The sequence below is a fragment of the Emys orbicularis genome, chromosome 4, assembly GCF_028017835.1.
Source record: "Emys orbicularis isolate rEmyOrb1 chromosome 4, rEmyOrb1.hap1, whole genome shotgun sequence".
NCBI lineage: Eukaryota > Metazoa > Chordata > Testudines > Emydidae > Emys > Emys orbicularis.
Window position 1 is genome coordinate 115,626,804 of NC_088686.1, and position 22,261 is coordinate 115,649,064.

The following is a 22,261-nucleotide window of genomic DNA, read 5'->3' on the forward strand; positions in this document are numbered from 1 at the left end:
CAGCTAGGAACAAAGCTCTTAGCTTTGGGGTTTGGGGAAGGGGAGGGGCTATAACAAACCGGAATAGGCTGTATGGCAGCGTGGGCCCAGGCATGCAAAGTGCCATGCAGATGCAACCAGCCGGGGAAGCTTCCCAAGCACTGGGCTGCGGATGCAAATTGTAAAATGGGAGAACACTGACATGGGAGCCTGCCAGGGACTCCCTTAGTCCCACCCATCCTTCTCAGGTGAACACAAAGGGAGGAGAAGAGCATGTGACACACCATGTTGGTGTCAAGTCCTCCAATACAAGAGCCTGCAGGCAGAGGCCATCAAGAGCTGCTGCTGAACAAACAAACAAACAAACAAACAAACAAACAAACAAACAAACAAACAAACAGCCGTCAATAAAAAACAAAGAGGGAGTTTGCAAAAAAGCAAGAGTTTGTGCTGAACTAAACAGAGGTTAAAGAACAGTCAGGCTCCTGCTGGAATAGCACAGTTCGGAGGGGAGGAAAAGGGGGCATTACGTAATGCAGGAAAAATGCTGGCTCCATTCAGTTTTCCACCACTTCATGTGATGTCAGGAAAACCATATAAATCAACAGGCTTTCTGCTCCCACGGATGGAGGGCAGCGAGCAGCACTATTTATACTTTAAAAAAAAAAAAAGAAAGAAAGAAAAGAAAGCAACAGGGAGATGATTTCCAAGACTGGGAATAATGGACTCTAAGGTTCCACCCCCCCAGCCTCTTTGGAATCATCATGCCTTCTGGTTTGTTAACTCTTTAGGAGCTCCCGCCCTCTATCCCATCACCCCCTCTTCCTTTCAGGCCCATCTGCGGCTGCTGCTTTCACGCACAGCATGGCACTCCTATGCAGAAGACTGGTGCTGAGGAGTCATGTGGGATAATAAGAAGAGGGCAGGGCTCTGAATTTACATAGCATGGGTAAACTGTATGTCTACACTGCAATAAAATGCCTGCCACCCCTGGCCCAGGTCAGTTGACTCGGAATCACAGGGCTCGAGTGGAGGAACTACAGAATGTTCACGGTTGGGGTGGAGCCCGGGGTCTAAGACTCGTGAGGAGGGAGGCTCTCAGAGCTCGGGCTCCATCCCATCCCAGACATCTACACTGCAATTTTTAGCTCCTGAGCCCAAGCCGTGCAAGCCCGAGTCACCTAACCTGGGTTCCGAAACTTGGTGCCGTGGGTTTTTGATGGCACTGTAAACATACTCCCAGGCACAGAGAGGGGAAGTGACTCGCCCAAAGCATCACAATGAGGAACAGAAGCCAGGCATCTCCAACCTTGCTCAAGCTACTAGACCATGCTGGGAAAACAAAAGGCCTTTGTCTATAATGGGGGAATTCCTCTCTGTCCAGGACACTACTACAAGTTTCATTAGCCACCATGTTTCACTAGCATCAGCCACAGGGAAATTCCAGCCTGATACTGCTGCCAGTGGGAGTAAATCATTGGTGGGAGAACAGGACACAAAGATCTTAGTCCTTATCAAGAATTGCTCTCGATACACCTTCCCCATGGAGGTCACAAGTGCAATGAGTTTAGCGGTCTCATCCGTGCCTCTTAAACCAGAAAATACACCAGATGCAATTTGACTTAGGTTTTCTGTTTCACCTCAGCAGTCCTGAGCCTGTAAGATTGCATGGGGTGGAGGCCTTGTCTACACTGAGGATTTACCCTGCCTTCAGTCTCCAGCGTAGCCGCACCGGTACAAACTCCTAAAGCAGACGGACAAAGCTGCCATTTGTACTGGTGGAGCCAACCCCTGCTTGAAACCAGGGCAAGCAGCACTAGGGGCTTATACCCATGCAGCTATGCTGGGTCCAGCCACCAATCACCAACACCCACAGTGCAGACAAGGCCTCAGCACAGACTGAAGCGACATTCTTTGGGAACTGAGGCCCAAAGCTCCCATCATTTCCAAAAAGCAGTGGGAGAAAACGCACCATTACACTCCAAGGGGATGCAGGAGAACACCCCGACACGATGCAGGCATTAATACATCATGTACAGAAAGGGACCAAAGCTGAGATTGGTGGTGGGGGGAAATTGGTATTTAAATATCAGAATTTGTCGTTTTGTTCTAAATGCAAAGGATAAGTCAGACCATCTGGGTGAGTCTTTCCCACTGGGGTCCTGTGGCTGGGAGTTAGGTTGGGTTCCCCTGCATTTGACCAAATGCCTGGTATGAGATTAGCTTTCTTGCTTCCATTTAAACAATGATTTCACCTGCCTTGGAAGAGCAGCGGTGGCGGCTTTGATAAACAGATGGAAAGGTCTGGCTAAGGTCACGAAGCTTCTGTCAGTGCCAACGTGTGCTCAGTTTAGCCATCATTATATAACGGCTCAGAGCCAGACTCTGAAACACAGCAGATACCCCCTCTGCGCCCAAGCACAACGTGCTACTGAGCGGCCCTGGGAAAGAGGGACTATTTCTTCTTTCACCCAGCAGCGGAAAAATACTGCAGCCCCTAAGCTACAATCACAGCACTGGCAATCTCTGGGCCCTTTTTGACTTTGACTGGGAGTGCTGCTGAGCAGGTCCACAAGCCACCATTTTACAAGAGTGACTAGTGATTTTGGGTCCCTTTGTTCAGACACCTTAGAGGGGCTCAATTTCCAGGAAGTGTGGAGCGCCCACCCTCTGAAAACCAGGCCCCTTTAAAAGGTGTCTCGCCCACCCCAGAATCACGAGTCACTTTGGAAAATCTTGGCCCATGTCTTTTATCCCTCTGCAAAGACCCATGCACGCGATGGCATTAGACAACAAGAAGCCAGGACCAAGAACACCGGTTACAAGAAGAGATCAGAGGATACTTTCATTATTCTCTCTCCCCCTCCCCCTTCAGCCTATTCAGTCTCTCTGGCGTTCTTCTTTTGCAGTTTCTTGAAGGCGGGTGTTTTGGCAAGTGAGATGGGCTGATCACAGATAGGTCATTATTATTAATAATATTATAGTACTGCCAAGTGGCCTCAACTAGGATGAGGACCCCACTGTGCTAAGCACTGTAGAGAGACCCAGTAAGACACAATCCTTGTCCTAACAAGCTTCCAATCCAAACAGACAAGACAGGATGACTAGCCCCATTTTACAGACGGAGAATGAAGGCAGAGGATGAAGTGACTTGTCCACGGTCAAACACAGGACGTGTGTGGCGGAACTGAAACACAGAATTCCTGAGTCCAAGTCCAGTACCTTAGCAACGAGGCCAGCCTTTGCAGGAAGAGGTTCAACCTAAAACCTCTAGGAGCAGACACCCCAAAACTTTCACTGAGAACGAGCAATAGAATGTGGACAAAGGGTTAGTCATGGGCAGCAAAGCATGCCCCTAAGACACTTCCACTGGAGAGACTAACAGCTTGTATCCAATTTCACTCGTTCGAGTGTAAATCCAGAGTACAACCACTGAAGTCAGCGGGGTTATTTTGGCTTGACGCTGGCATAAGCAAGATGAGAATCTGGCTCCAAATCTCCATTGGAGACTGCATTCCTGAGCAAATCCCCAAACCTTATATACAAGCAGGGGAGAGGGCTTCATTCTAGTCTCCTTTACGCCAGATTTGCAAGTGGGTTATGCCACTACTTTTGGTGAAGTGCCTTGCCATTGGGGTGAGATCAGCATCAGTCCCAGCACGCACGTCCCCCTCAGACCTCCCAAGCGCTGCTAACGTGCGTCTAAAATAACTGGCTGCTGCCCACATTACAGGATGGAGAAAACTGCATGGGTGCGCGCGCGCGCGCAGGCCCCCCACCTCCCAAATGTTTTCAGCAGTATTTTTGAGTCACGATTTCCATATAAAACTCAGTAGCCATGACCCAGTGTTCTACATTTTGGTTCCTTTTTTCCACACATTAGTGGTCTGCGCTTCCCATTAGCGAACCGGCAGGCTCCAGGGTGTGCAGCTCACAATGCCACAGCAAAAGGAGCGTGAGAGGCTTTGCCAAAACCTCAGCAAGGCAATTACCAGCCACTTCTGGGAACACATTCTTTCCCCCCCCCCCCCCCCCCCCGCCCGCTGGCTGTAATTTTTCTTCCAGGGTTTCTTGTACACAGCTATTGTGTTGGAGCTGGAAATGCAGAGGGCTAGACTTGGCCCATGCTACTGAACAGACCTATCGCAGCACAGAACCTAATGCTCGCTGTCAGTGGGTGGGGGGAGTTTTAATTTATAGACAGCGTGGGCAAAAGGAGCAGCTGTAGTAAGGGGGAAAAAAAGAGAGACACACACAAGTAATTGGCACTGGAGGGAGGGTGAGGGAACAGGCCAGCTTTAGGATTCACAAACAAGACCCAGGATAACGGAAGCGGCCCATCAGCACAAGGCTTAATTTTATTCCCATTATTTCTTTGCTCCATCCTCCCAGCCAACCAAGCAGTCACTCACAGAGGTTACGTCTGTGCTGGAGCGAAAGGTGTACATTTCCAGCTTGGGCAGAGATACCCGTGCTCGTGCTAGACAGAACTACCGTGCTAAAAATAACAGTGTAGCCATGACTGCACGGGCTAACGATCCTGACGCTAATCCCGTCTGACACCCTAGGGATGTACGCAGGGCAACTAGCCCTTCCCGCCGCTCATGCGGCCACAGTTACGCTGCTCTTTTTAGTGCGCTAGCTGGATCAGAGTGAGTGCTGGCATATTTCCTCAAGCTGGAAATGATACCTGCCAGTGCCGATGGACCCATAGCGTGTGGCACCAGAGAGGGGAAAAAAAGGGAGGTAACAGGTAGTTCTGTGTACAGGAAAAAAGGGGAGACCCATAAAAGTCCGAAATGCTGTACTATAGCTAAGAAGACGCTACGTGAGCTCTGCCAACGGGACAGCAAAGGGTACTGTGAGAAGTACTCTGCCCCCCAGCTAGCAATTCCCCGCAGTCCAAAGGCACCCGTACAGCACAGGAGAGTTCACATTTTGTACTTCACCTTATGGAACCTGTGAGCTAAAGAGAGGAGAAGCGCCCATTAGCACAGCTCCTCAGAGGGGCTTAAATAACAGGAGTACTTGTGGCACCTTAGAGACTAACAAATTTATTAGAGCATAAGCTTTCGTGGGCTACAACCCACTTCTTCGGATGCAGAGGGGCTTAGACACCCAACTCCTATTATTTGCAATGGGAGTTAGGCTCCTAGACACCTTTGAGGCTCTGTGCCACTGTGACCTACCTGGGCATGAAATCCAGCATGATGGGGGTGACTCACACCTTTCTGCTCTCATGTGGGTTGCTCATTGCCTAGCCAGTGGCATGCAAATCACTACACATCTGGGAATGGGGCAGCATTAGCAATAATTACTGCTCCACACCTGGAGCTGGGTCTCTGCTCTGGAGGGAGGGCTTGGGCGAGTTTGCCAGCTAAATGCACTGGAACTTCCTCTTCTTCGACCTTGGGAAAGCAAAAGTGTTGCTGGTGCATTAGGGGTCATGGCAAGGAGAATGCTCCTGACACATCCCCACTGACTGAGCTGGCTCCTGCAGAGGTTGGTAAAGAGGATTCTTTTCACCTCGTTGTGCAATTTATGCAGGGCTCTGCACTTACTGACACCACAGTGACCTTGGAGCTGCAGAACAGGCCCTGCCGACCACAAGCCTGGATTACTGCTATCTCCTCTCAACCAGGCTTCACTGCACTGGTGGATTGTTCAAGAGGCAGCAGTATGCTTGCTCGTTGGCCTGAGGTCCTCTTTCATATCACTCCCACCCTGTGCTCTACTACACTGGCTACCTCTGAAGTGATGAGGGGGATTTTAAAGGTGGCTTTGCTGGTTTTTAAAGCCCTGGGTACAGTCAAAGCCTTCTCCTTGAGCCTTTCTTCTGCATACAACAGTAGCACCTTGAGGGCCCAACTAAAATCAAGGCCCCCTTGTGCTAGGCACTGTACAAACACAGCCCCATGGATCTCAGAGCAGTTCAGATTACTAAGGTCATATATTCGCCAGAGACTTGTCCTTTGTGACAAAAGCCTGTGGCTGCTATGTTGTTTCCACAACTAGATGCAGCCTTTGTACCTGGCCAGCATGGAACTGAGCCAGGCTCTTCCATAGGTGCTAACAAATTTCATCCCCATTGCACAGAGGGCAAAACTGAACCACAGTTGTTGCCAAAAAAAACACAGCACGCCACTGGCAGAGTAGGGAAGAGAAGCCAGGGGTCCCCTGCTTTAACTCCCAGAGCGTGACCTTGAAGGAGCCAGTGCTATGGTGGCACCTACCAGCGTTAACACAGCTTGAGTTGCTGCACGTATCTACATGTGCCTTGCATCCAAGGGCAGGAGCAGGCTGCCTGAGTCCTATGCAGCAAAGAATGCACAGGATGGCTACGTGATGGGAAACAAGCCAGGCAGCCCTGCCTTCCTAGCTGCCAGAATGAACAGGAGCTTTCACCCTCTCGACACCCGCTCACCAGCTCTTTGTCCTGCCAGAGAGAGAGTTTCATTCATTCATTCCCTACCCTGCTTTTCGTGAGCTTTGTCCCGGCACTGGGAGAGCAACGCTTGCTCTGCAGCAAGGCTATAATTAGAACATCATGCTCACTTGCTCTCATGTGCTCTGTCTTCTTGGATAACACCCAGGGGACCCCGATTCATTCCAGCAATAATTCCTCCACCCCCCACTCCTCCTTTTCTGAATGAAGAATCCCCCCCCCCCCCGCCCCAGGTTTTTTTTAATAGGCGCGAGAATGAGTGGAGCTCTGGTTATTCATTCACTTTTTAAATATTAAGCAGCATGGGGTGGATGATTTCATCTGAGAGAGGGTAACTGGATACTTTCAACAACCTTTCTGCCCTCTCCACCCACATCCTCCCAGCCATGCTCCCTCCTCAGCAAAGCTATTCCGTTACACAACAGCTCTGCTAGCTGCTCCTACTGTGGGACTGGCTCCAAGTAAGAGACAGAAAACATCCCCTAAAAACACCGGGAGCTAGAAGGTACAAGAGGAAAAAGAGCCAGAAGAGCAAGCAAACCCCTAACCCCTGCAGCTGCCCTGATGTCCAGAAGCCTTGCGCTTCTTCTTGGGGGAGCTTGGATGGAGCTGTTTTGTGTTGATGGACAACACTGCCCTCTACTGGGGGGAACACATGGAACAGACACCAATGTTTAATCAATGAGTTTCCTTTACTGACTGAGCTTGGGGAGCTGTTCCTTGAGCTCAATAGACAACAGCCAGGCAGACTAACCCTCACATAGTCTAGAGAAAGACTGTATCATCCCTGTCTGCGTGTGCCCAGGAAACATGACAGGCTGCCATGCTGCCCTTCCACAGGGAACAATATCACCAGCCTATGGGCTGGATGTGCTGTGCACCCCCCTGCCCCAAAGTCAGCCTTAAACCCAGCTCTCCCTTGCGGTCGCACAACATGCCACCAGCCAAGCCAAGCGAGCGCAGCCTTTGGCCCACATCTGTTCCCAAGTGACAGCATCCTGGGGAAATGCAAGCTCAGGGGGCAGCCCAGCTTAACGCAGAGGGAACAAGTGAAGAAGGGCACAACTGAGCGGCGCTGGCAAATCCCTCAAGAGGGTGCACTGCCCTGAAGCCCATTTACAAGAGATACTGGAGACTTCTGGCACGCTCACAAATGGCCCAAGAAACACAGCTGCAAATACGGCGAGGTTCTCTGCGGGAGCAGAACGGTGCTCGCTACGCCCAGGCCTAGACATGCTCACTCCCAGCAGGATTCTAGCATTTTTTTCCCCTGAGCAATGTGGACAAGGGCTCTGCTGTGCTAGAACCAGGACATAAACCTGTGGCCTGGACAGAACACTGACCAGGGAAGTGTGTAGCATGGTTTACTTAGGACGGGGATTGGGAAGAAAGAAAAAAAACTCTCTACAATTATGATGTATTGTATTCTATTTTGAGTGCAAAGGTCTCTCTGGAGATATCATGCTAAAAGCATAGCAGTAACAGTCATGGATGAACAATGCTGGGCCTAGTATTGTTCAGATCCCACTCTGGATGGGGCCTCTTATCTATGTGGAACAAAATACAGGCACTAAACATACCCAAGGAGTTTTGTTCCAAGTTGATTTGGTCCTTTGGAGCCACCCACAGCTCCCTCCTCTCGCTCACACCCAGCCTCCCTGGCCAACTGTATCTCAACAAGACCTTTAGATAGTCCCCTCTTTAGGGCCACATTACCAACACCAAGGCACTATGCACAGGCCATGATCCCCGTAGTAGGTTTGTCATGGGCCAGCACTGTAAGGTATCAGGGAACATAAACATCATTAACACTCAGCACTTTAGGACACGGAAGACTGTGTCCTTATTCACCCTCCATTCCCAAGCCAAGAGTGGAGGCGGCCCCCTTGAACATCTGACAGCCCTGCGTTACTAATTGTGGGCTGTGTCAGCCAGACCCGGGGCAGCAGATCCACACCATGGCACACGGGTCCCTCTTCACGATACGCGCAGCACTGGATGTGGCTGGGTTCCATGGGGAATTTCTTCCCTCTCTCAGGCTGCTGAGCTCCCAGCATTGAACCCAAGCGCTCTCTTTAAAAGCGGATCTAAAGCGGGAGTGCTGAGCACTCGTTGCAGATCCCCTGGCCCAAGAGAAAGGGTGTTAATCCCAGTGCCTAGGCCACAATCCAGCTCAGGTAAATACATCCTGCCTAACACAAACTTCCTCTACATTTTCAACTGTGGTGATGTTAGTCTTCATTCCCGGGGCTAGAATTCTTCACTTCCTGTCTTAGAAGCACTGTGGTATTTTTCACTGTGGTATTAAACAGCTGCTGGGTTCCACCCCAGAAGTGGCTGCCTTCCAGTGGAAGGTGAAAAGGTGGCCTCTCATAGGTAGACTGGGATGAGAGAGACTACAAATGTCTCAGTCCCCCATTATAGCACCTGCCTACAGGTTGAGGCACCCAAGGCCGGCTTAGACAGGGGTACGGATGAGCAGGACTGGCAATGCGCCAGATAGGTGCTGCAGCCAGTCTGCATTCTTGGTGCCATGACACCCTCTAAGGATGTCCCATCTCTGGGAGATGGCACAGTTCATCCAGGAGTGTCACCTGAAGGCACGGAGGCACTCCCATGGGCACCTAAAGTGCTGGTGACCCAGTGTCTGGCCTGGAGATAGAAACACTAGTCACAACCACGCGTACTCAAGAGAGACATCCTCCCCGCCCCCTTTCAGGGGCAGAGCTCCCACTTCTCCATGGCATCCCAGCCAGATCCTACCTGTGAGGATGGAGACGTTGTGGAAGCAGCTGTCCAGCTTGCCCAGGAGGATGGAGAGGAAACTGTCGGCAGCCAAGCCACTCACGTCCCGTGTGCTCTGGTCATAGACCACCACGTCCTGGTGCTCTTCCGCCTCCACCTGGGGGGGGAGAACCACCACAACAGAGCATTACAGCATGTAGGGGGCAGATAGCAGGGGGGCCAGGGATTGGATATGGGGTGTTCTGCTGCTCTCCACTTAGGCTCTGTGTTGCCAAGGCTTTCCGACTTCAGTGCTGGAGAAGAGTCCCCAGACTGGGGGCACTATGGATGGAGCGAATCCCCAGACTGAGGTAGGATGGAGCGAATCCTCCTGCTGCCACACCCCAGGAGACAACGGTCCCTCCAGATCAGGGATGGAGCAAGAAACAAGCAGGGGAGCTAGAAAGGGAGGGAGAAGGGGAGCTGGTGGCCATAGTAAGGTTATGGAGCAGATTAATTTTGCTCCTCTAAACTGAAGGAGCATGGAGACGTGGCTCCCCCACTCACGCCTGAGGATGGCGGCTCTGCCAGAACAGGTCTGGGGTCTACTGGCAGAAACCAAGAGCTGAATGGACATGGAAACTGAACTCCCCAGGAGAAGATGGTTCCTGTATGTCAGGTCTCAGGACCTACTGAGGCAGTTAGATGGAGAAGGCCTGTGCTGAATGGACATGGAGAGGGAAACCCCCTGGCCCCCATTATAACCCAGATGAGAGATGGGAACCACCGTCTAGGTGAAGCCGAGGAATCAGACGACAATGACATTTACCTCAGCCCTGCCCCTGCCACCTCAGCCCGTGCAGGACTCTGTCCTATCCAAGTGAGGAGGCTTTGCTCACCACTCCCCAGGCTAGCAGCTCTTACAGACAGGAAGGGTGGGGTGTTCTAAGGTGCTCAGCATAGGCCTTACTTTGCACCCAGCTCTGTCACTGAGTATTTTGCCATGGACTCCAGTGGGAGCAGTCAGGCTAATTGTGAGTACTTCTGAAAATCCCGCCCTCAAGCCCCCCTTCTCCCATACCCTGCCTAAATTTTCCATTGCTTAACTTCATCCCCATCCTCCCAGTTACACCCACACACAAACCATTCCTCCCCTGCAGATCCACACGACAAACACTCACTTCCCCGTTTAGCCAGCTTTGAACTGTTCAGCTCTTTCAATAATTCCTCACAAGCAAACCCTCCGGTCCCCATTTCCCTTGTACTGTTCTTCTCCAATCTGCCTCTTTCTTTCTGGTATCAAGGTAGCTGGGACTGAATCCTGCATGGCAGGGATGTTCTCAGGGCCAGCCAGAGAGAGGGAGGCATGGACTGTAATTGCCACCTTATAATCTCTCTGCACAGCCAACCTCAAGTGTCACATCCGTTTGTTTTGATAGCACATCAGCTCATACGTGAAACAACGTGGTCCAGTGGATTGGGCACTGGACTGGGACTCAGGAGCCCTAGGTTTTATTCCCGGCTCTGCTACTGACCAACTGTGTGACCGCAGGTAAATCACTTAATCTCTGCCACCTTGGGCAAGTTATTCCCCCAACCACCATCCTTTGTGTCTTGCCCAGGTAGACATTAAGCTCACTGGGGCAGGGTCTCTCTCACTTTGTGCATGTACAGCACCTAGCACAATGGGATTCCCGCCCAGGTGTTACCACAACGCAAATCAATTACAATTTGCCATCCGCTCTTTCCGAGTCTCCTCTGTCGGGAGAGCGTTACCAAGTCAATGCCTCCTGCAGACCAAGCTTAGCCCTAGTACTAGAAGTTGTGGGAACATCCCCACATCAGCTGTTTGCCATGTGGGCTCTCAATGCCCCCTTTCCCTAGGCATTCCTGACAACAAGGACTGCACACAGCAGAGAGCACTGGGTGGGGTGGGGGGGAAGAGAAGGAGGAGATCGGCCTGACCCTCCCATGCACCTTTCTGTGCAGTGAGCAGTGTACAGACCCAGCAGCTGTTCCCAGATCCTCAGGAACCCACCCCAAGACTTGGTAAATTCAGGTGCACCAGTGAGGTGTGCCAGCTTTCAGGGCTTGCGCCCAGGGTATCAGCCGTTCTTAGGAGGGAGGGCTGAGCAAGGAAGAAATCGCTCTCTGATGAGAGGTTACATGGTGCCCAGTTAATGGCAGGATTACAGAGAGAGCAGGAGGCACGGCCAGGGGCTGCTGTGTCTAATGAAAAGACAACGCATTAAAGGCTGATAAAATCCTTGCAGTGCCACGGCTCAGTGCACCTGCTGAATAGGCTGATGGGTGGCATACGCCTGCCTTGCGAGCTACCAGCCTCCCGCTTTTTGGGGCGAGGCACATTTATCGTTCTGCGGTAGGTGGAGGCAGCAGCTGTGAAGCAGAGCCAGCATGAACCCTGCCAGTAGGACTTGGGGGGCGGAGGGAGGGAGGCAGGGAATGAACAGCCCTTTCCATTATATCCCAAAGAGCAGTTTAGCGCAGATACTGTGCAGCTAGGCAAGGAGTTTACAGTCTAGGGCTGTCTGTGTAGCGAGTTTGCTGTTCTCTGCGGTGCGGGCTTGTATTTGCGTTGGCTATCTCAGTTCCCCAGGTATCGAGAGCTGGGGCTGTCACTCACCTGCTCCAATCCGGTTTTGGGGCAATTGGGGGGGAGGTGCCTGCCATTGTGCCACACTCACTAACCCTTCAGAGCTTTGATTCAGCAGCAACCGCCACAGAACAACATACTTGCCAGAAGTCCCTGGCCAGCAGCATCGCCTGACAACCTACTGACTGCCCTGCGTACAAAGATCCGAGATGCCTTTCCCTGGCCCGCCAAGCACGTCCTGCCCCATCTCTATCCTCAGCCAGCGGAGACATCAGTGATCTTGCCCCGGCACTGTCCAACGGCCACCTGGGCTGAGAGCAGAGCCCAATGGGTGGTAGCTCTTGCCATTGTGCTCGCAGTGACTTCTGCAGTCCTGCCCCCACTCCACGTGCCTTTGGTGCCACACGCAGGGCTTAGTGCCAAATGACCATTGCCTTCAGTGTCGCCAGGAATACTCCACCTCAGCACCTCCCCTGCCACCCTGTCTGGTGCCCTCCAACCCATCTCACCCTGAGCTGCTGAGTGAAGCCCCCCCCCCCCCCACATAGCACAGCCCTCAGCCCTCCACCCCACACCCAGCTTCTTCAGCTCTGCTCTGCAGCACAGGGGGCTGAGCACTGTTGCTCTCCAGTGTCCTGAACAGCAAAGAGATCCACGGCTGCCTACACTGCCAGGCTCCAGGTCTCCGGAGGCCAGCTTGTGAATTTAGGATGAGTGGCTCCCCCGCCCACCCAGAAGAACTATGAAGACTGACTGGGCCATCCTGGAACATCACAGCACAAAGGCTGTGCCCTCTCACACACCTGAAGGTGCTAGTGTGAGAAAGCACATCCCATCAGCTTGAAATCTAGAAGAGGGAAATAAAGATAGCGGGCATGAAAATTAGTCATCTCTTTCCTGTTCGGTTTGGACTTCCAAGGGCTGGAGCTAAGAAACCAAAAGCAGAGATCCCCAGGGTCAGCCCCCAAAAAAGACAAGCAGTGCTGACAGATTACTACATCTCTGTCACCTTTTGGAACCACGGACTGAACTCATTTGTATAAATACGTTGCCTGCTTTAACCTGTAAATAACTCTCTCATTTCCTTTTCCTAGTTAATAAAGCCTTCGTTAGTTTACTATAGGATTGTCTTTGGTATGAGATCTAAGGCACAAATGGATCTAGGGTAAGTGACTGGTCTCTTGGAACGGGGAGCAACCTGAATATTTTTTGATTTTTGGTGTAAGTGACCATTTATCACTAAGTCCAGCTTGCCTGGGTGGCCAGGTAGACTGGAGAGCCCAAAGGGACTGCCTGTGATTCTATGGTAAGACTGTTGCAGTGATCCAGGAGTTCACATTTGTTACTGGATTGGTGAAATCTAATTATAGAATTTATCACCAGTTTAGGGTGTCTGCCAACCTCAGGGCAGACTGTCAAAAACAAGGCACTCTTTGGTATGAGCCACTCCAGACAACGTGACAACCTGAACCCCAGACACTATGAAGGGGAAAGAGAAACGGACTTAGCTTGGACCAGGAAAGTCAGCGCAAAGAAATGCAAAAGGTAAGAAAACAGCATGAATGGGAGAAAAAGGAACCAGGCTTTCTAGCTGAGATGGGCACCTTTGGAGGTCTGAGCTTTAATGTCCCTTGCACTTTTAATAATCTACGGTGCTATTATTAATATAGGTTCAGAGTTTCATATTACAGGGTCAGATCCTCAGCAGACATAGATCGGAATAGCTCCAGTGATTTCAAGGGAGCTACACTGATTTCCACCAGCAAAGGATCTGACCCAGGATTTTATTTGATTTTTTTTAAAAGTTAACTACCTCCCTTTAGCCTACATCCAAACAGAGCCCAAGTGCTGCTGAGCTTTCTGCAATATCCGCAGCTCAGCCCCTCACAGGGCTGAGACAATAGTATCCTCCAAGCTCCTTCAAGAATGGTTTGAAGGGAGAACTTCCAGCCTCAGTAATACTCAGTGCTCCCTATAGTGTCTCATCTGTGGCGCTCAAAGCACTGAAGGGAGGCTAATTAAGCCTCATAACATCCAGCTCAGGTAGGGAAGTACTGTCCCATTTCACAGATGGGAAAACAGAGGCAAAGAGAGGATACGTGACTTTCTAAGGGTCACACAGTAAGTATGGGGCAGAGCCAGGGATTAGAACCTCAGGCACCTGACTCTCGGGTCCCACCTCAGACTCGTAGGCTGCCCACCTTCCCTGGCTGTTGGACAATCGACAGTCTGGCATAGCCAGCAGTGAAAGAAAGGAATGATGGTTTCGTAGTCGCACTGGACTGGGACTCAAGAGATGTGGGTTCAATTAATCCCCAGCTCAGTCAGAGACTCAGTGTGACCCTGGGCAAACATCTTAGTCCCTCTGTGCCTTAGTTTCCCCATCTATAAAATGGGGATAATAATAATTCCTTTGTCTGTCTTGTCTATTTAGACTGTAAGTAGGGGCAGGGACTGTTTCTTGCTCAATGTCTGTACAGCACCTAGCACGACAGGGCCCCGATCTCAGCTGAGGGTCTCATGCCACTACCATAACACTAACAACATTACAACCCACGCGGGTGGAACCTCCTGTTCAGATCCTGGTCAACTCCCAGTGCTCCATGACACAGGGAGGAGGAATAAATGTGGACCAAAACATTTGGAGGGGGGGAAGGGGCAAACAAAAACACTGCATGGGACAACGCGGCTGCTTGGCTTGGTACCCATTTCCTAACGCCTCCCCGCTGCATCCTGGAAAGACACTAAGGGTATGTCTACACTACCCTTCCGGATCGGCGGGCAGCGATCGATCCAGTAGGGATTGATTTATCGCATCTAGTCTAGACGCGATAAACCGACCGCCAAGCCCTCTCCCATCGACTCCTGTACTCCAGCGCCACGAGAGGCGCAGGCGGAGTCGACAGGGGAGCGGCGGCAGTTGACTCACCGCGGTGAAGACACCACGGTAAGTCGATCTAAGTATGTCGACTTCAGCTACGTCTTTCACGTAGCTGAAGTTGCATAACTTAGATCGATCCCTCTCCCCCCCCCCCCCCAGTGTAGACCAGGGCTTAGTGTCCTCTACTCCCAAGGACATCAATAACCCTGATCTTGTCAGGAGCCCATCAGCACTGTACACCATGGCATCGGAATGCTCCAAATGATCCTTTCCCAATAGGGTGGGGACACGCCCCGCCAGAGAACATATACCTTAGCCATGCACACCAGGGTGCCCATTCAAGTGCAGGGGGCCCCCAGGGGAGATAACCACTTGCCAGCCAAATTATCCCACAATAGGATTTAGTGTTCCTCCACACCGGGAGGCTTTGTTTTGCCCATTACTGAAGGGTTGCCGGGCAACGGCAGATAGATGTGACATGGTTTACATCTTATTAAAGTTATAAGCTTTCAGGCAATATAAATGCCAAACAAGCCCTGGCCTCGCATGGCCTAGCTGCAACAAACACACACTGCGTTTGCCGGGGAGAGCTCAGAAACAGGCTGACAGAAGGGCCGGCTTTCTTAAATATATTAAAAATACTCCCCCCCCCCCCCCGCACCCATTTTCCTTTGGAACAAACAACAAGGGACAAATTCAACCCTGAGGTGGTGCTTTGAAGGAACAGAGGACAGACAGTTTGGGCCTGGCCTGACCAGCAGCTGCAGGCTCCAGTACTCCCCCAAGCAGGCCTCACTTCTGCCTTAATTACCCGACCCAAAAGGGCTTTGCAGGGTTATAGAACTGCTGGGACACAGGTCCACCTCAGCCCTTGTTCTGTCCCCTGCTGCAGTGGGGAGGGGGACAGGGCTAGATTGGTATGCAAAGCTGGATCATGCTGCTCGAATTGTAAAGCCTCTCACGGCACTGCTGTGGGGAAGCTCACAATGCTGGCAGAACCTCTCCTAGTACAGCTATGAGGAAGAACACAAGGCCGGAGCCTTAGCTGGCATTGTGCAAGCGTTCAGCGGAGAAGCGCTGGACTCCTGGCTGAAGAGACTGGGAGAGGTGAGATGGAAGAGTCCTAGCGGATTATCTTGGCTATCCTTAGCCAGGCCAGGCCAGGACTGCCATCTACAGTAGAACACGCTTTTGACACTCTATGGCAGGCTAGGCCACCTTTGGGGAAAGTTGATAGGGGAGCAAGGTGTTGAAGCCAGGATCTGTGTCTACATGGATACTATTTGAGCAAGAATAAACCTGGAGGAAACTCTACAAGAGAGTTAAAGAGGAGGTGACTCCTCCTAGCACACTCTCCAGGGAAAGCTGCAGCTGTCTGGGAGATGACCCAGTGCTGCAGAGGGATCAGGAAGCACTGGGGCTAATTAACCATTTCATGCCAAGTGATACACCTTGCTCTCCCCAAGGGCCAATCCTCATGCAGCTGGGTCCTGACTGCCTGAAGTTACAATTCGAACGGAAGGACGCTCTACCCCTAGGATTTGGAAATGCCCATCACCATGGTAATCTGCCACCAGAAAATGCCCCGTTTGACACTGTCAAAGGGGTTAAATGATCACACCCCAAATGCATCCTGAATTACTGTGGGAAGACAAGGACTAGCACCAGCTTGCAAACAAGAGCAGCTATTTCAAACCTTCCCACCCCACACCAACTGCTGATTCCAACAGGCTTAGGGGTCATTGACGGATACCAGACATGATGTCCTGTCCAAGGTGCCAGTTGTGGCAATGGATGTGTGATCCCCACTGGACACCTGTCCTCTACTAACTGAGCTGACTCAGTAGCTCAGACAGTAGCCTACAGTCGTCCCCAGCACGCCTTGGCTCAAGACAAAGGTAAGCCTCCTTTCAACTGGAGGAGGAACCTATTTCTCTCTCCCAAGACCACGTCTTAGCTGCCTGAGGAATCCCAGGTAATGGAGACTTCCCAGAGTTTGGGAGACATTTGGCACAGCCAGCCAGTTAACGCAGTTCCACACATCACAGGCAGCCACGCTGACATTTCCAGACACAAAAGGATAGAGTCATCGGCCCACCAGTCAGATGGGACATGGAGATGGGGAGTTTCCTCTCGCTACACCATTGGTATGAGCTATGCTTATGTGTGCCATGACTGCCTCAGCAACCCACGTCCTCGCGAGCAGGATGCTGTGGTGCTGCGGGTCCAGCAGGTCACTCGCTGGACTGGGCATTCAGGATCACATGACTGCTATACTGGATCTACAGGGCCACCTGCAAGGGGGCAGAGAAGGACTTTTAAATGATCCAGGCTGGAACCTTCTCAGTGAACCAGGACTGATGGACATTTGCAGCCAGACACCTTCCACCCACAGTCCCATAATCCCATTCAGGTTCCTGTGCTGAAGCCTTTGAGGAGGGAGAAAACAAAACAAAGCCAACACCCTCTCAACCAGCTGCATTTCTGAGCGCGACTCAAAAGGTCTCCAGCTCGGTGGCTTTGGTTCAAAGAAGAGTTCACATCCCTTTTCATTCCAGCTTTGAACAAACCCACCCGTTCAGAGTCCAGGTGTAGCTCAGCAGAGGAGAAAGCCATGGCAGGGAAGACAATGCTTCTCAAGCTTTTTGTGCTCAAGCCCCCTTTCCTCAGACTCAGACGCTGCCCCGCGTCAAACAATTCACTGTAATAAAACTGAATCCCCTTCCCTCTTGCTGGTGCTGAGGATGGAGACTCTTGCAGGGCTTTTCCCTATGGGCTGTTCTGCCTGCTGCAGCCTGGCTTAGGAGAGTTCTCTCAACCAGCTTACAGGATGCTGATCAGTGCTTTTTTGGGCGGGGGGGGGTGGGGTGGATAGAAGAAATAAAGCCTTTGGAGGGCACCTGGGGACATCCTTCTCTAGGGATTATTATTTAAACCAGCAATATAATAATCTCGGCCTTCTAAAGGGGGAGGGGGAGGGGGAGGGAGCACAGAAGGGTGCAGAAGTGCCCCATCAGAAATCCTCACATCCCTCCTCACCTGGCTGTGAGAACTATCTAGCAGAGTCAGTACTCAGGTAAGAGGAGGAATTGTCCAGAAGTTGGGGTGCCAGCTTAAGTCTTGGGAGACCTGGTGTTCCATTTTCTGCTCTGCTACAGACTCCCTGTGTGACCTTGGGCAAGTCAATTAGCTGCTCTGTGTCTCACTTCCCAGGTGTAATGGGGATAACGACATTGGCCTATCTCTCTGGGGTGTTGTGAGCATAAATCCATTAAAGTTAAAAGATTGTGTAGCATTCAGATCCTATACGGATGGGGGCCAGATAAGTACCTTAGCTAGGCAATAGCCTGTTTGTCTATCCCTACCCCATAAAAAAAGTCTGAAAACTATACTTTCATAAGTGTTTTAGATTTTCATAGCTCTCCACAACCGAGTAGGAGGTTGACGCTTTTTCAAATGCTGCCAAGGTGTGTAGATTTTTGCAGCCACTTTTGGTACGATCCTGTCAGCTCTCACAAGCTACCCGGAGGGAGGTCAGACCGCTTGCTTAGATAGTAGACTTTCACACAACACGCAGGTGCTATTGGTGCTTCCCTGCAAGTCAGTACTGAGCCAGTGCCACAGCATTATGGCAGGAGGCAATGGAGATTTCAGGTAAGATGGAGTATGTAAAGAATCGTAAGTGTCAGGATGCGAGTCCAAGAGCTTTAACCAAATTCCTGCCAATCTAAACTCCCCCTGCAGTTTCAGTTGGGTACAGCTCCTAGCTCAAGCAGTTGAGTAATTTTACACATTCACTGACTTAGGGCAGGTCTTCACTACGGGGGGCGGGGGGGGTGTCGATTTAAGATACGCAAATTCAGCTACGCGAATAGCGTAGCTGAATTCGACGTATCGGAGCCGACTTACCCCGCTGTGAGGACGGCGGCAAAATCGACCTCCGCGGCTCCCAGTCGACGGCACTTACTCCCACCTCCGCTGGTGGAGTAAGAGCGTCGATTCGGGGATCGATTGTCGCGTCCCGACGAGACGCAATAATTCGATCCCCGGGAGATCGATTTCTACCCGCCGATTCAGGCGGGTAGTGTAGACCTAGCCTTAGATTACAGAATGACACTGGACTGGAGCTTCAGACCTGGGTGCTGTTCCCAACTCAGCCACTGGCCTGTTGGGAGACCGTGGACAAGCCACTTCATTTCTCTCTGCCTTGGTTTTCCATCTGTAAAATGGGGATAATGATACTTCTCCCTCTCGTGAAGTGCTCTGAGATCTACAAATGAAAAGGGCCACATGAAAGCTAGGTATTATCCAAACATGTCAGACACCTCACAAAAATATTTCAAAACACAGTGACTCATTGTACCAAAGTAAACAGCAGCTCCGTATCACTTCATGACGTGCAGGCAGTGCAAACAATAGAACGATCCCCTGGTTTCCCTATACACATCACCCCTAAGACAATAGTTACTTCCTCAGCAGCCCTTCAGAAAAAAGATGACGGCAACATTACACAAGAGCGGCCATTGTTTAACTGATACTGCAGCTCCACCCCAGAGGCAGCCGCGTTTCAGAACTGGGTAGCAGGTGGAGCTGACTGCAAAATACTAAGCATTTCCTGTGAAAAGTTCCAAAAGCAATTGAATTCTCATTCCTCCTTTCCCCCCACCCAAGAAAAAAAAAATTTAGCAGAAATTTTCCTTAAAGAAAAAAAAAGGCAATAAAATGTTGTTTGTTGTTGAAAAAGCTGTAAAAGTTCAAAAATTTGGTAACCTTTTAATTTTGTATAAAGGCCATTTGTTAACTGGAAAACAGGTTCCATCCCCAATTTTGCAAACAGCTCTAGTAGCAGAGCTTGATGTTGGCTAAGAGGCCACGGGGGTTGTAGATCTTTGATATTTCTCCTATTCTCTGGGCAAGAGGCTCCTGCCCTGTTGGTGGGTCTGCTGAGCACATGGGGTTAGGAACCTATGGCTTAGATATGGTCTGTCTTTCTTGCACTCACTCAGGAGAAGCATATGCACATTTCAATACAAGCCCCGGAAAGAGCAATTTTAACTTTCAAGTACCTACTGTCCAGCCAACGTGCCCCCTTGCCTCACATTTTAACAAGGGAAGCCAGGTGTCAATATTACTCATCCATGGCAACAAGCCAAAGCAGGGCATCTGTAAGGGTTTGTATGGGATGGGGGGGGGAGGAGGAAACGTTCCTGGTGCCAAGATAACATGGCAGAGATTATTACCCTTCTTGCTGCAGGGAGGGAGGGATGGAAAGAGGGTGTGGTGAGAGCAGAGTGGGAACATCAGGGCAGCCATGCTAGAGGGGGGGGGACCAGGTGTTTGAATGCAGGAGAACTGCTGGCACAGAGACAGAAGGGGATACATGCCCCTCTCCACCAGCTTCCCTCTCTCACCAGCAGCCATGCCTACCTAAGAGAGGAGTAGCAGGTGGCTTCCAAGGTGACCTTGCCCTACCCCTTGGGTTCTGCAGTAGATGGGAGAGCATGGCATGGCAGGGGCTGCTGCTCCTGGAGTCCGTGCCTCCCCCTACTGTCCAATGAGGCAAGGCAAAGGCCATACCAACGCTGGGGCCAGCATCAATCAAGGAATCACACAGATAGCACAGCAACCCCCCTCCTCCCGCAATGAGCTGGACAGCAAGAGAGGACAAGGCAGGATGGGGTGTGTGTGTGTGTGTGTGTGTGTCAGGGACACCCCCACCCCCAAGCCCAGAAAAGTAGAGGGGAGAATTGGTGTGGATCCCCGGCTGCCTTTGTCTCTCCAGCTCCAAACTCAGTCAGCAGGAAACCAGCGAGGAAGGCGGGAGGCTTGTCAGGAAAAATAATGGGGTAGGACAATCAAGCCTATGATGTCACCCTTCCTGCCATCTGCTACTCAGCAGCAGCTTCGCTGGCCCCAGCCCTCTCCCCCACCAAACACACACACTGGATCACGTGAGGGTGAGCCGCTCAGCTGGCGCCCCCCCTCCAGGGACCAAGAAATAGTGGTGATGGGGGGGGGGAGCATGTATTTAACACACACTGGACTGATATTGTTCAAAGTGCCAGGGATGGTGCTGCATTGGTTGCCCGGGAGGGGGTGGGGGGGGGGGGAAGAGAGAGAAACCCACCAGCAGCCTGTAACTTGAAATAGACAAGGAGGGGGACTGGGTTGAACAGAGATCCAGAGGGAGCACACACTGTGCATTACCTGAACTAGCCACCAAAGGGAGCTGCTGTTCCACCAAGGCCCAGTGGCTGGTGTAATTCTGTGGCTGCAGACAACAGGGGAGAACAAGCCAACCCGACCCTGTCCAAACCCAGCTGTGGGTCATAGCTCAAGCCTCTCTGGACAACCTACCCGCTGGGAATTCAAACTGGGGTTTCCAAACCTCCCTCAGCACCGGAGGGTTCAGATCTAGGGGCTGAGTTTGACCCATTAGAGAAGACCCGGAATTCAGAGCTGAACTTTGGGTTCAGAGCTACCACCGCTGTCAGTCAACAACCCCGTCCCACTCATCGGCCCAGAACAGCCACTTCGTTCTGGCGTTACATTCCAACGCCAGCTTCCTTGGACAGATTCCCGGCCGCTCCACCGTGCAGTCAGCTTTCATGGACCATTAACCCAGCAGGCTGGACCACTGGCTCATACATAGGACTGGAAGGGACCTTCTGGGTCATGAGTCCAATCCCCGGCTATCACAGGCAACCCTGTCTTATAATCCTGATCATAAATGTATCAGGCTCAGTCTCAACACTAGTTGGGCTGTCATAAACCACTACAGGAATGGTGAGCAGGGTTACTACATACGCAGACGGGCAACAGTTTCTTCCTGAGTGAGATGGGGAAGGGAGTAATGGCTAGATTTTCACAAGTGCTCAGCAGCTCCTATTGTTCTCAATGAGAGCTGCTGGGTGCCGAGGCCTTAGGAGAACTGGCCTTAAGTGCATAATGCTCCTTTGTAGGGAATTAGAGCTGGTAAGAGAGGGGTTTTTTTGTTTTGTTTTTGTTTTTAAAGAGTATGTATGTTTCCTGTTCTAGTTTTATGCTTCTAATTTGCAGCCACATTCAATTTCTGCTGCCCGTTCTGCCCATCCATGCCCGCAGCCAGTCCCCATGCCTTCCTTGCAACCCCAAAATCCTGATCCAAGTCCCATTCCCTCCCTCAAAAACCTCCTCTTAAAAGGTCCCCTGCTATCCCATCCCTTCCCCTTTCCCAAGCACCTGACAAGTGCTCTAGCCTCAACTGGCAACAGCCCCCAGCCCCTCCCATCATCCCAACAGCTTTGATGGGGAGGAACAGAGGGGCACTGGCAGCTCCTCCCCTCAGCGCTGCTCTGGGGGGCTCAGGAATCTTCATCTTAGCCCTAAAGGAGCAATCATCTCCTCTTCTGCCCCTCTGGAAGCAGACACAGAAGCTCCTTCTTTCCCCAAGGGGCCAGTTATTAATAACCACAAATCCCATAAGGCCCCACTCCTCTTGTGGTGCAATACACCACCAGGTGAAATATTCAACACTCCCCATCTCCCAAACTGAGGAACAAAACTGAGACGCCCAATAAAAACGACAGTGAGCGGCTCACAAATGTAAGGTTTTTGAAGGGCGGGGGGGAGGGAAGAA

At 51.4% G+C, this 22,261-nt stretch overlaps 1 protein-coding gene across 1 annotated transcript in view; it reads right to left on the minus strand.

Annotated features, from left to right (window-relative positions):
- DUSP8 (dual specificity phosphatase 8) overlaps window positions 1-22,261 on the minus strand; it is a 58,798-nt gene that overhangs the window by 33,131 nt on the left and 3,406 nt on the right. The window contains exon 2 of the mRNA XM_065404026.1: window positions 9,188-9,326. Coding sequence (XP_065260098.1) covers window positions 9,188-9,326 — 139 coding nt within the window. The remainder of the gene's footprint in view (window positions 1-9,187; window positions 9,327-22,261) is intronic.